The sequence below is a fragment of the Mustela erminea genome, chromosome 11, assembly GCF_009829155.1.
Source record: "Mustela erminea isolate mMusErm1 chromosome 11, mMusErm1.Pri, whole genome shotgun sequence".
Classification (NCBI taxonomy): Eukaryota; Metazoa; Chordata; class Mammalia; order Carnivora; family Mustelidae; genus Mustela; species Mustela erminea.
The window spans coordinates 15,738,591-15,752,874 of NC_045624.1; the positions used below are offsets into that span (position 1 = coordinate 15,738,591).

The 14,284-nt window shown below is 42.8% G+C and overlaps 1 protein-coding gene across 5 annotated transcripts in view; it reads left to right on the forward strand.

Moving 5' to 3' along the window:
- The window catches only part of DGKI (diacylglycerol kinase iota), a 440,859-nt gene that overhangs the window by 201,957 nt on the left and 224,618 nt on the right, over positions 1 to 14,284 (forward strand). For all 5 annotated transcript variants that reach the window (XM_032304023.1, XM_032304024.1, XM_032304025.1 and 2 more), the window contains one exon: positions 12,436 to 12,507. In XM_032304023.1, coding sequence (XP_032159914.1) covers positions 12,436 to 12,507 — 72 coding nt within the window. The remainder of the gene's footprint in view (positions 1 to 12,435; positions 12,508 to 14,284) is intronic.

A 14,284-nucleotide genomic window follows, 5' to 3' on the forward strand; every position in this document is an offset into this window, starting at 1 on the left:
ATGGTGATGGCTCCTTAAGTATATACTTATCTCCGAACTCATTGAATTGTACACATTAAATATGTACAGCCTTTTGGATGTCAATCGTACCTCAATAAAGTGGTTTAAAAAAAAAAAGGAAAAAGAAAGGGTACAAGGGCTGAGGGCTCAGAAGCTGTGCACTTCAGTCCCCAGGGGTTGAGTCACTCGGTTCTCACTCAAGTTCTGTAGAAACATTTTGCTCTGGCCACTTCTCCCTGGTCTTTGGCTTGGTCAGTGTCCTGATAGTTACAGCTCATGTGGCACTCTCATCGCTGTTGCTCTTTCTCCAGAAGTGCCTTCACTGGGAAGGCACTGGGCTGGTGCAGAGGGAGGAGTTGAACTGCAGTGAGGATGCCCTACTGGGTAATCTGGGTGCCAGATGATTCTTCTAGCCGGCCTTGTCAGATAACAACTAGACCTGCACCTAACGATCAGGAGCAATTACTCCTGCCAAGATGATGACTCCTTCCTGTGCTTGCTACTCTCTAGACACAAAGATCCCAAAGTAACTGGCCGCAGTGGTAGTTTAAGGTTCAAGGGCCTCCTGTGATGTCCCATGGTGGAGACGTTCCCCAGCTGGGATTCAGACCCTCAGGGCCCAGGGTTCTGGGGATGGGCACCACAAATTCCCCAAGTGGCCCAATGGGAGTGATGGTAGACAGGACTGCTCCTATTCCAACTCCTTGGGTTCTGCATCCATGTATTTTACGCCAGAAATGACGGCACCATGAAATGATCATGGATTTAGTGAGCGTGCTGAGCCTAGAGCATGGTTCTCACAGGGTATCCTCTGAAAGCTAGATTCCATTAACACCTTCAAAAGCCATTCTGTCTCTCTGTTAGGCCTGCAACTCCTGGGTGGTGTGGGATGCCATAGGACCAGCATATTTCATGGCTGAAAGCTCACTTCTGCACCTTCATTGCTGTCAAATAGCTTCCTCCGGCTGACACAGTGTTATGCAGGATCCTGTGTTGGTAATAGATTTTGTAAGCCTTTGCAGAGTGGTGCTGACCAAAACCCAGCTGCAGGAAAAGGTAAACCCATGCCCCGAATGTGTGTTGATTTCAGTGAAGATCAGTTGCCGTCCCTTTCCACAGTGGAAAGGATTCAGTGTGATCAGTTTACCATCAAGTAGCTGGTTCTTCCCTTTGAAGGATGGTGCCATACTCAGTGCTCAGCCTTGGGAAGGGGCCCGCAGGTTAGACGTTCATCAGGGGCAAGAGTTAGTTTCGTTCTGGGGGGTGAGATCTCTTGCTTTTGGACCCAAACAATGTTCACCATTGCTGTCCTGGCTACGCCCCGGAGCCTGCTGCGCCATGGATGGCTCATGAGACTGTGGAGTCCTTGTTACTGCGCCCAAGTGTTTAGTTCTTATAAAGCGAGTGCTCTCTGGTGGACTTTAATATGTAATACCATGATCTCCTCTCCTTGTGCTTACTCTCACCTTATACTCCTTGTCTCTTACTCTCACTTTCAAACCTTAGAAGCTTCACTGATTCTTCTGTTTTTTCATAGTGCTTATCTCCCCACCTTTTGTCTTAAGACCTTCGACTCTCATGTGTGCATCCACGTACCTCTTCCCCACACCTCCCCGTTTCCTTCCAAGCCTTTAATCAACTAGCCAAGCCATTCACCATTGCCTGTAAGTCCTTTTATACTCACGGGTCAGGCTACCTTCCTATCCTTTCACACAAAGTGGATGAGCAGCTGCCCTACCTGAAGTGATGTTCTTTGGGAGGATTTCTTCCTATTTACAATACTCTGGGCCATTCCCAAGTAGGCTTTAGTGAAGCCGTAGTCTGCCTTAGACCTGGACTCACAGGCCAACTTGACCCATCTGGAAACCAGTCTCAGCTTTTTCCTTCCCTGTGAGATGGTCATTAGGGACCTCTATATCTTCATCTTCATAGGTGTGAGTCAAATAAGAGGCCTGGTACTACGTGTAAGAGTGGATGATATGGGGAGTCTGACCCCCTCAGACATCTTTCTTGTGGTTTTTGGAATTGCTCATGCCAAATCCCAGATGGTCCCCATTGAATATAAGGATGGATTGCAGCTGGGCCCACCCAACTTTATGGCTTCGTGATCTGACAAAATCCAGGTCATGACCTCCTGGTGATTTGTACTCAGGTAATTCTTCCAGCAGAGCACAGTAGCCTAGGAGTTGTTTGTTGAAAGATATGTGGTTCTCTCCTGCAGATGACACAACCCTGCTTCAGAATCCAATCTGTGTTGTGGTTCTCCCATTGGTGCTTGCCATTAACCCCACGGGGCATCTTTTCTCCTTCCCCAGTACCTCTAGTAGCATGGAGTTGTCTTGGTTGTATGACCCAAGTGATAGCGGGTACTTTTCTTTGTAGACTGGCCGTGGCTGCAGAGATGTTTTTGCACTGGGCCTCACTCTAAGTTGGAAGAATTTAATGTCATCCAATACATGGATCAGGACAGTATTCCTCAGTGCAGAGTATGCTGCCTCCAGAGCCCTAAGAGGCCTAGACGGTGCTGTGCTTCATTGCTAGTGGTCAAACTGTGGAATTCAATGATCTTTCCTCTAGATTGGACAGGATATTCTTGCATGCCCTTGACCACTGCTCTTTAGAAGCTTCACTGATGTGTAGGACCTCTGTTTTTTCATAGTGCTTATCTCCCCACCTTCTATCTTATTAAGACTGTCCACATTCTTGCCATTTCTTGCCATCCACTTAGACACGATGTCATTGATAGAGTAAACCTAGTGGTGTTCTGCAGAATGTTTGTATGGTTCAGGTCTCTTTACATTACACTGGGATGCATTTCAGATGAGTCAAAAGCCCTGTTAACTCCACCAAATGATTTTACACAGTTGTTGATTCCCTTTTCAGAAAGGGATGGAAAATAATTCATTTGCCAAATCAGTGACCCCATGTCATACACTCATCGTCAGAAGATCCCTGCACTTAGATACACCGGGTTGAATTTGTGGTAATCCGGAGTTATTCTCCAGTATAATATCTGTTTTTTTGTTTGTTTGTTTTAAGATTTTATTTATTTATTTGACAGACAGAGATCACAAGGAGGCAGAGAGGCAGGCAGAGAGAGAGGGGGAAGCAGGCTCCCTGCTGAGCAGAGAGCCCGATGTGGGGCTCAATCCCAGGACCCTGAGACCATGACCTGAGCCGAAGGGAGAGGCTTTAACCCACTGAGCCACCCAGGTGCCCCAATATCTGGTTTTGTAGGAGCTCAGCTTGTGAATTAAATGGGAATATTTTGGGGACCATGGCCATGGCTTCTTGCAGTCTCTAAGGATGGCAGGTAAAGAGGTAATAATTAAAAAAGAAACAAACAATACCATTGTCATAACTTAAAAATTAATCAGTTAATATCACCTGGTACCCATTACTTTTGAGAATGTGACATTGGTTTTGATTTAGATATGACTGGGAGGGTGGTTTACGGTTTCGCCTGGGCTTCCTCCCTATGCCAGCTCTTGCACAACAGGCCAAGGAACCAATAATTGGAGTTCTGCCAAATATACCAGATATGTCCACTCCAATTACACAGTTAGGGATTAGGGAAATTAATCCTTGTGGATTTGTGGAACCAGTAGACACTTTGTGAACCAGTCCTGGTCCAGGACTTTATTTTTTTAACTGGACCTCATACATCTCTACTCTAACAGGGCACCAAGATATTGCTTCATACCCAGCCAGGTCCTTGGGTATGCATTTCAACTTGGGCTCTTGTCCCAGGGTCTTTAGAGTATGGGGACATTTTCTGCCTCCCCAGTGTACAACTACTCAAGCAAATGTCTGTAGATCCTTCTAGTTAGAAGCTGGGTAAATGTTGCTATAGACCCTTGCTATGATCTTGTAGGATTTTTCTGTGGACTTGCTCTTTCTAATCAGTGAGTTTTATCTTTGAAAACTGGCCTAAGTCCAGAAATGAGGCAAAAGATTATGATTCTCTACGGGAGCATTTGTCCTCATATCTCTTAATCCTCCCTTCTTGATTTCTTTTCATGGTATGGATTGAGCAATACCCATTTTATCTGAAAATCCATCTTGCTGGGGAGGGAATGCTGTATTAACCATCTGATAGGTATCCGTAGGTCCAGCCCCGTTGGCTGCAACTTCAGTCTTGCAGTAATTGTACCCACCTTGCTTCAGTGGTTACGTGGCACCATATGGTCCCCATTATTTTGGGATTCCGTAATCCCAGTTGGTGTCAGAATGCTCACTCCATAAGCCATTTCATACCATCAGACCTATCCTACAGAGGAGAACTTCTCAACAGTGATGGTGTCCTTCTTACCAGTTTTTCATTGCTTTTTTAAGGGGAGTATCCTTTGCATCCTCTTGCAGAACAGAGTCAGCTGATGGATTTTCCTAATTTGTACCTAATACAGCAACTCCATCATGTCTATTTCTGTGAGACTTTCATCACTTCTCCTATCATAGCAATTCAAGAATTTCTACTTTACTTAACATGAAGCTTCTTTATTCAAGTTTTCAGAATGCCATTGAGTGTTAGCATCATCTTCTGGGGTTCCTGATAATATGCTAAATGCCCTACTATAGAGGACTGCTCCCACACTGAGAGACTCCTTTATCCAACTTGAAGTCCTGCCCCTTTTTATTCTGAACCCTCAGGATGCAGTCCCATGTATGCTTTCCCATTCCAGCTGGTACATCCTGGTTATGTCCTGCAGCCGATCTTTTGAGGTGTGATCTGTTCATTCTTGGTGCCTGTATACCAAGGCACATGGCTCTGGCTGCACATGTGCAGTTGATGTGACAGGTCATTAGGTCATTTGAAATGCTATCAGGAAGGGTAATGTAACATTAGATGGTGTTTGAAACTTGAACCAAAAAACAGTCCTCATTAAGTTGAGTAGAAATGCCAGAATTGCTGTGGTAGAGGAAGAGATGATCAAAATCTCATGGAAATAGTGGCTATTAGGTATAGCTGGAAAATCCACCAGTTGACTATTAAACCCTTAGAATGAAGTCAAAATTATTTCTAGACAGCAGAATCCTTTCTTTCTCTAAAAGGATACATTATTTGGTGCTTTTACTTTGACATAAATTCATGAAACCAGGAGGGGCGAAATCTGAGTAATTTTGGCAAATTTTGTCTCTTTCTCAGCTGTCTGGGGGCTGTTACAGCAAAATAGCCCAAGTTTGCACAGAAAGAAAGTGTAGTTAGTTCTGCCAGCAGAAGAGTGTTTTCCTCAATTAGTTAAGAGTAAAAGTACAGCCAGTTACCTCCTGGAATGTCATACTGTCAACAAGATTATAGATCATATGGCTTCTCTGAAAAGCTGCAATGATTTGCATTTGGTAACTGTAGTAACATCAATCCTATCTTTGGGAGAAGTTGTTTTTAAACAAAACAACCTGCTTGGTGAATATCATCAGTGTTATAATTTTATTGGTAAGTATCATAGGACAATCAGATGAAATTAATTTTCATGGATGATCATTATTGTATTGTAGCTGGTTGTCTCATTAGGAAAATACTTTCATAGAAGGAACTTCCCAGGTGTTCTAGGACAAAAAAACAGACCCAACAGTTAGTTTCATATGCAGTTTGGGCCATGTTGCATATAACAGCAAGTATCTGTATAAAACATTTTTGTCCTCAAATCCGGGTAGTCATAAAAATATAAAATATAAATATCACAGTTAAAAGTAGTTAACATGTAGATTAAAATGTAAATCAGTAGCCATTGTTATAGGCCTAATCCTAATTATTCCTTAATAGGCAAGGTCCTGGGTTGCAAGCCATCTGCTTCGATGAAGTCATCTGTCTCTGAAATGACTAAGTTCTGGAAATCATATCTTAGACTCTCCATATAGTCTGACAAGTTCATGGTAGTCATGTTAACTTTACTAAGATGACGGTGCCCCAAATTTTGCTTCCTCAATATATGGTCTGTAGTTTATAGCAGGGGCCTTCAGATAAATTAATGGGAAAAGCAGAAATGATGAGGATAATAAGACTGACGAGCTCTGATTAATGCATTGTAATTAGCAGCAGCATTAGAATGGAAGGACGCAGAATGTTTTATTGAAAAATAATAAAGTGTCAATCTGTGTGTGTAAGTCAGCAATTATCCTGGAGCAAGAGCATATTATGGGCAATAAAGGCATCGATAAATTTTCAGAGCCTTTAATTAATGCTATAAAGTGTATTGTAATTAAACCCAAGAGGCAAGAATTTAAGACTTTTTGAAGATCATTTTAATAAAGCCACCATAGATTCATAATTTATAGCACTGTCAGAAATTATAAAAACATTGCTTCCTACAATTCTGTTTATAAAGACATCATTTATTATCATTCATTTTAGATGAACACAGATTTACGTTTTGGAAAATCTTGAGTATTCATACAAATTTTAGCTTAAGACTAGCAAAACAAGTATAGGAAATTTAGGAAGTTCAGGTAAATTGGATTCTCTATGAGTAAATAAACTCTAATGTTGCATAAACTAGAATATTAATTCTGCCATTTTGGGGTTTTTTTTTTATTCCTATTAAAGTACAGTCAGCACAATGTTGTGTTAGTTTCAGGTGCACAACATAGTGATCTGACATAGTGATCGTGTTACGATCAAAAGTATAGCTTCCGTCTGTTACCATACAATGCTACAAGAAATCATTGGCTGTATTCCCTGTGCTGTACCTTCCATTTCTGTCTTATTTATCCCCTAACCAGAAGCCTGTACCTCCCATTCCCTTTTACCTGTTTTGCCCATCCACGCACACCCCTGTCCTTTGGCAACCATCGGTTCTCTGTATTTATGGGTCTGTTTCTGTTTTTTGTTTGTTTATTTTTTTGTTTTTTAGATTCCCCAGAAAGCGAGATGATATAATATTTTTCATTCTCTGACTTAAGCATAATACTCTCTAGGTTCCTCCATGTTATCTCTATGACAATTTCTTTTTTATGGCTGAGTTCTTTTTTTTCTGACAGTGTGTGTGTGTGTGTGTGTGTGTGCGTGCGCGTGCGCGCATGAGCGCGCACACACATACATCTTCTTTATCCATACATCTGTGGACACTTAGATTGCTTCCATATCTAGGCTCTTCTAAAGCTGCACTAGCCTAAAGGGTGCATATATCGATGCTACTAAATTTTCCCTGTGAGAAGACCAAGGAAAAAGGCATATTATAAAAATAGCCTAATATCTACTGATTAACATTGTCAGGCAGGGTACACATATCACGGAAGACTGGACTAATAGTTTGTCAAGGGGAAATGTCAACAGCTTGTACGTACTAGGAAAGGGATTGGTTTATGGTGGTTTTGTTAATCGAAGAGTAGAGGTTGTACTCTGGATAGGGCAGAATTCGTCCACGAGTCTCTGGGTAGTTGGTCAAAACAATTGTCACTTTTTATTCGTTGGGGGAGAAGGTTTTGGATTGGTTAGATTAGATTGGTGTAGGTCTGTGCCTGGGTCACTCAACAGTCAAACAAATACCCCCCCCTTTTTTTTTTAAGATTTTATTTACTTATTTGTCAGACAAGTAGGCAGAGAGGCAGGCAGAGACAGAGGAGGAAGCAGGCTCCCCGCTGAGCAGAGAGCCCGATGTGGGGCTCGATCCCAGGATCCTGGGACCACGACCTGAGCCAAAGGCAGAGGCTTTAACCCACTGAGCCACCCAGGCGCCCCACAAGTACCCTTTTTATAGGCTAAAAAGATGTTTTCAGTTAGGTGGCTGTGGGTCTACTCTGGGGTCACTCAAAGGTCTTAGCTAGTTATCAGCTTCAGCTGGTGGTGCTCAAATGTCACAGTTGTCTGTGAGCCTAAGCTGGTTAAAAGCATTTGCACTGAAACAACACAACCGGTTTGAGATCTTTAGTGAGGTTCTGCCCGGATTGGAAACATTCCCTTTTTCAGTGTATTAAGTAGCTGTGGTATTTATATTCCATTGGGTAAGCTTATAAGAGTGTTAAATAGTTTTATTTTAGAATTTCATCTCATTTTTCTAGAAATAATGAACTTGCATCTGATGCACATTTTAGATATCAAATATACAATGTGTAAAAATATACATATTTTTCAAAAAATTATAGAAAGTACTTGAGCAAAAATACTTCAAGTTCTCTGTTTGGAGATAAATATTGGCTTAGTCTTATGATTCCCTTGGGTTTGCCTTTTGCAATAGTTTGTGAATCTTGGACATGGGAGCAGATATGCAGAGATTTATTTTGTTTTTATTGTTTAAAATTTTGGAGGCAAGAGCAGTATCAACAATTCTGTTGGATAAAATGAAGTCAAACAGAGAATCAGGCAGAGGTCAGGAGATTTCCTTATCCAAACTTCAGTTAAGTACACAAACAGTAAAATCATTTGTTTGTTTCAAGTAAAGCCTTTTTTTTTTTTCCCCCTAGTTTAAACCAAGGCCATAGAACTGAGGGCCATTTGGTATATGCCCTAGATTACAGAAGAGAAAGATACAGCAGAGCTGCTCAGAATAAATGTTGTTCAAACTTTAGTCCAAGGACTCAATTTCATTAAAAAACTCAACCAAAAAAAAAAAAAATGACCTTATCTCTCAGGGTTCATGGCATTTATATTTATAATTCTCAAGTCAGATCCAAAGCATCTGACCTCACATTCCTATTTTGCTCTTTGATAGTGATGAGCAAAATAGACCTTAAAAATCAGAGTCAGCTGAAATTCAGTAAGGGCATCTGTCAGTACCATAATATTAGATTTGGGCCAGCATTTAAAAATGGGTAATTAGGAATCTGGCTCTTTTTGCTGTGCTGAGATCCCAGCCAAAATCTCTCCATTGCAGGTGGTCTGTGGGAACCGGGTTCATGAAGATTTTGATGTGGTTCTATTTATGTCTCTATGTTAGACAATAACCCCCAAGCCATGGCTGCTGTGATTCTGCCAGGATAGCCTCCAAAACAAAGCACGGACCTCATTTCCAAGGGACCCACCACAATTCAGTATTAGCACAGTGCCCAGAGCCCTAGTTGTGGATGGCCTCGTTGTTTGTGTCTGCTATCAGTATGGCCGTCGGGACAACAGGGGACTCACTGACTGTTTCTCCCTGAAGCCAGAAGGCCAATATTCAGTAGAGAGATGGGGCTAATCCACTTTGTACCATCAAATAGAGTATCTCCAGTTTTCTTCGTCTCCGGAGGGCGTTACTGGCAGGTGGTGGAACAGGTTCCTAGGTTTGTGTTGTTAGCTCTTAGCAATAAAAGTATTCCTTCATTTCTATTTACTGGGTAAAGATCTCTGCAATACGCTGCCTCATTTGATATTTAAAACTGTTTTGTGGTATAGGAGAAGTTTGTAGTTTTAGTCTCATTTTCAGGTGAAGGGAGACATTGGAAGGGTTAAGTGATGTGCCTCAGATCACCAGGCCAATAATTAGAAGATCCAAGAACTCTTCCCAGCTTTGGGATCTCTTCATCAGCTTCTGTTTGATCTGCAGTCACCTGCTATAGAAACTGCTAGGACAGGGGCTGTGTGATGGCATCCAGGACTCTGTTCACCAGTACACCAGACCCAGCAACAGTCAGACTTCTAGTTGTAGCTACTGCTGTGATGTCACCAATTCTGCCATACTGATCGTTAGCCATGCAGCACGTCAACGTCACAGATGTCAGATGCTACGTGTGAAAGAGTGGTAGGCATTCTAGATGACGGCTTGAGGATAACAGGGGGAAAAAATGGGCAAAAACATGGAAATGAATGGAGCATGTTGGAAATATAATTAAATCCATCCTACTAAACATAAGAATTTACAATAGTGAGGGGGTGAGAGACTGATGTCCAAAAGTTGGGGAGGTTATGGATGGCTCTGAATGCCAGGAGGAATAGTTGATTCTCTAATCTTGAAAGTAGTTCTTTGGGTGTTTTGAGATAGACAGTGATATGTAAGCCGTGGCATTTTCCCTGGTGGCTGTGCCCAGGAGAGAATGAAGAACACAGGGGAAAACAGACTGTCCAGGAGAAAGAAGTTAGTCAATGGAGCAAACGTCCCGATACAAAGTGACTTATCAGTGGAGCTTGATGGCTGCTGGCTGGGAGGAGGGGGCGGGCGGGGCGGGCTGGGAGGAGGGGGCTGGGGAGACCTGGTCCTGTCTCCAGCGCTGGCCTGGGGGTTCCTGCGCAGACACTGCCCCTGCTTCAGTTTTCTTGCTCTTGGCTACAGCTTCCTTCCTCACACAGCCACAAATTGTTCTGTGGCTCTAAAAAGAAGCTTTATTCATCTCTCTTTCACCCAGGCCGTCAAGAGTGGCCCAAGAGATGATGGCAAGCTTGGCATACACCACCCATGTGAATTCATTCCTTCATACTCGGTGCTGTCTTATACCACATTGACTCCTATTGAATCTGACTGTACCGCCTTGAATTGAAAGGACCTGCCCACCTATCCCTTTGGCTCTCTGACTTTGTGTCCTCTGTGTGAGCCGTTTCTGTCGGGGAGTCCTCACTTTCGGTGCTGGGGGATGTGTGGGTTGTTGCTGGCCACACAGCCATGAACGAACAGTCCACCAACCCTCATAATTTCGTCCATGTGTGTTTTACAAACAGTGCGTCCTTTCCTTGGAAAGTGACAGTACTGTTTGGGGAGAGGTGAGCCTGTTAGGGTCCCCAAGATCACCTGTTTTGAAGATTCTCTAGGATTCCTTCTAGAACTCTGTAAACATTACAGCTGTGATACATTACAATGAAAGGCCGCAAAGCAAAATCAGCAAAGGGGTAGGAACATGGGGCAAAGTCTGGAGGAAACCAGGTGCAACCTTCTGAAAGTCCTCTCCTAACAGAGCCACACAGGATGGGCTTCATTCCTCTGATATGAGTGGTGACAGCACATGTGAAATATTGTCTACCGGTCTCATTAGAGGGCTAGTGCCCAGACTTTTTATGGGGGGGGGGCTGTTTATGTAAGCACCTTCTGCATTACACAGTCCCAAATCCAAGACTCAAAAGGAAAGCAGTGTTCAGCATAAACCACATTATTTGTACCCACATTTTAGGTGCAATGAGCCACTCTTAACTGAGTGGGAATCGGGGCACCCTCTTGAAATCCAAGTTTCTAGATGCCAGCCAAGGGCCAACCTTGTAAGCAGGCCTTGTAAGGAGAGCGGTGTCTAGCCTGTTGGATTCACTCCTGTGGACTTGGAATGATTGTTAGCACTTCAGTTGCTGACAAACGGGTTTTTGATGGAGAAGTGTTTCAAAATCCTGGGGAGTCTTATGTTAAGTCATGTTTCTGGAAGTGAGATTTGAGTTTGGGACAAAAGAAAAGGATTTCAGGAGCAATCATGGAGCCCAGAGGGCTGAAAGTGGTCCTGGTCTTCTGTCATATGCAGGAGATGAGAGAAGCAGGTGGAGAACATGAATGGGTTTTAGGAACCCAAGAGAAGGGAAAGGATCAACATGGAGGAAGTGCTCCTTCGTGTAATGCTGCAGATGGGTAGGAGTTTGGGGCACTGAAAAAAAAGTGCCATTGCGAAGTTTTATAATAATGTGTCAATCAATCTTTTTTTCTTAAAACGATCTGTATACGTTAAAGCAAGACTTTTTCAGCCAGCACCTTAAAAACTTCCCTGCCCATTGCATCTTTCTCTTTTCTTTCAATCACTTTACAAAACCCCTATTTCAATTGTTTTGAGGTCATTGTCTTGCAGTAGTTTATTTGGGTTTAGATGTCACAGGCAGATAGAAATGGATGATCTTTGGGAAAGCTAAACAAAATTCTTTGAGCATTACTGCCTCCTTCTCTCTGGTAATTATTTGAGGACAGCAGCCGCCAAAAAGCATCTCTTCCATTCTTGATGGAAAAGTAATTCTGTTTATTCATTTAAGAGGATTGTGTTTGCTATTCCATTAATCTCATTGCTGCTTGCTAGTGAAGAATGAAAATTGAAAGCTGCTTGTTTTGAGTCCCGAGAGGATGGTGAAAGTGTTTGAATTTCCTATGACACTCTTGGACTCTTCCCAGACCTTGACTTCTAGGTCTTAGCTCTGATACTTAATTTCTCTCTTTGTTGGTTCTCAGATGTTAACATTGTGCAGCCCCTCGGAGATGGTTGGCCATTATTACAAAGAACCACATGACCCAATAGTGGCTTTTCCTTCGCTTGTAATAAAAACCTATCTGAACCATGTTTATTTGGGGAAAAGAAACAACTCTTTTTGTGGTTGACTTTGAGTAGTTAGTGGCACAGCAAATACTGGTACCTCCTCTTACACTCAAGGTGAATCAGGAATGGGACATTCTTGGATGGCAGAGGGTGGTGGACATAAGTGCTGACTGTGGTATTTGCAGTCCCTTGAGTCACCTTGAGTGGTGGGGCCACTTTTGGCTTTACTCACTTCACTGGACTTCAGGAAGGCAAATGCGCGCAGTGATTGAAGTGGTTTTAAATTCTCTATCTCTTGTCCTAACATCCCAGGGCTTCCAGCAAAAATTCTCCTTCCACAGTAAAGAGATTGTGGCCATCAGCTGTTCCTGGTGCAAGCAGGCGGTAAGTTTGGGGACAAAATGAAACAAAATGGGCTTCTGTTTTATCACAGCAGACTTACCTCATTACTTGAGTTACTGTCTACCAGTGGAAGGTTATTCTAATTTATGATTATTTCTGTCAAATAGGGCCCTTGAAGGAAGAAAGATTAAAACTGTAGAACTGTAGTCTGTATGACCTGGAAGAAACTATAGAGGTCAATTAACTTCTTCGTTTATATACACTGAAGCCTAGGATCAGAGACTGGGAAATCTTCCCCTGTTCTAACCCTGGGTCTAGAATCAAGGACTTCTTACTCCATAGACTGTATTTCTTCTGCTACTCTAGATTGTTGGTAACTGCTTTATGGTTGGAAGTTGCAACATTAGGTAATCCCTGTAACACCAGAATCCAGCCATGTTGGTCCTTCTGTTTTTGATGTGGGTGACTGTCCTATGGGGTGGTGCTGGGGTAAGGAGTGATCTCGTACCCTTCTTTAGGCTTGGATACTGTTACAGCTGTATGTATGCTCATCGAAATATGACTCTTCTTTACATTTGAGCATATATATTCATTAGGATCCAATGGTAGTTTCCCTGTTTTTCTCTTTTATTTATCCTTTGTCCATTTTTTAACACCTCTGATCCAACCAGATGGTTCATTTTCTTGTTTGCTTATGCACCCGTTCTTTTCTTTAACCAGACAGTGCTAACTCATGGGTTAGCCGACTATGGCCCATAGACCAATCTGACTGCTGCCTGTTCGTATAAATAACATTTTATTGGAACACAGCCATGTCCATCCATTTATATATCTTCTGTGGCTTCTTTTATGTTACAACAGCAGAGTTGAGTAGTTATATCAGGGAAAGGATGCCCCTCCCCCCTTAAAGCTAAACTATTTGCTATGTGGGCCGTTTATAGAAAAAGTCTGAGGACCCCTGCTCTGAACCCTCAGTTCACCTACTTTGTTGAATGACCATATAATTGGGACATAGAATCTCCTCATTGCACAGGTAGCCTGAAAAGAAAGGGCTGTGGTGTTCCAGGTAAGTTAAGGGTTTACAGGAAGACTTTAGCCCTCTACACACATCAGATTTAACTAGCCAAACAAGCCCACAGGGCCAGAGCAGATCCGTTTAGTTGCAACGTAGAAAACTGACATTTTTGTAGGTCAAAACTTTTGCATTTGGGGAATTTTATAAAGTTTTGTAAAGTTGGACCTAATCTCTCTCGCTTAATTTCCCTAGGCCCCCATGAATCAGGAGAACCTACTGTCTCTAGGTAGTGCAGTGGCATTTCCTTTCAGTTATTATTTTTTTTAAAGATTTTATTTATTTATTTGACAGAGAGAGATCACAAGAGGCAGGCAGAGAGAGAAGGGGAAGTAGGCTCCCCGCTGAGCAGAGAGCCCGAGATGCAGGGCTCCATCCCAGGACCCTGGGATCATGACCTGAGCCAAAGGCAGAGGCTTTAATCCACTGAGCCACCCAGGTGCCCCTCCTTTCAGTTATTTTTTACACAAATACTCTTTGTGCTTCTGTTCAAGAAACTCACAAATGTAAAGTCCTTGAATGAAACTATACCATCAAGGCAGTATGTCCACCTGGAGAGAAAGAAGCTAGTTCCAGTTCTAGTTCTCCCTGACAGAGTCTGGGCTGCTGGTTTCCTTGATCTGGTGAAACCCCACCTGTGGGGGAGCATCACTGGTAGTTCGGGCTCCAGTAGAAGGCATCTGCTCCACCACTGTAGCTACCAGGCTGTGGTGAGGTGGCTTATCCAGGGCCCATTAACTTGGGAAC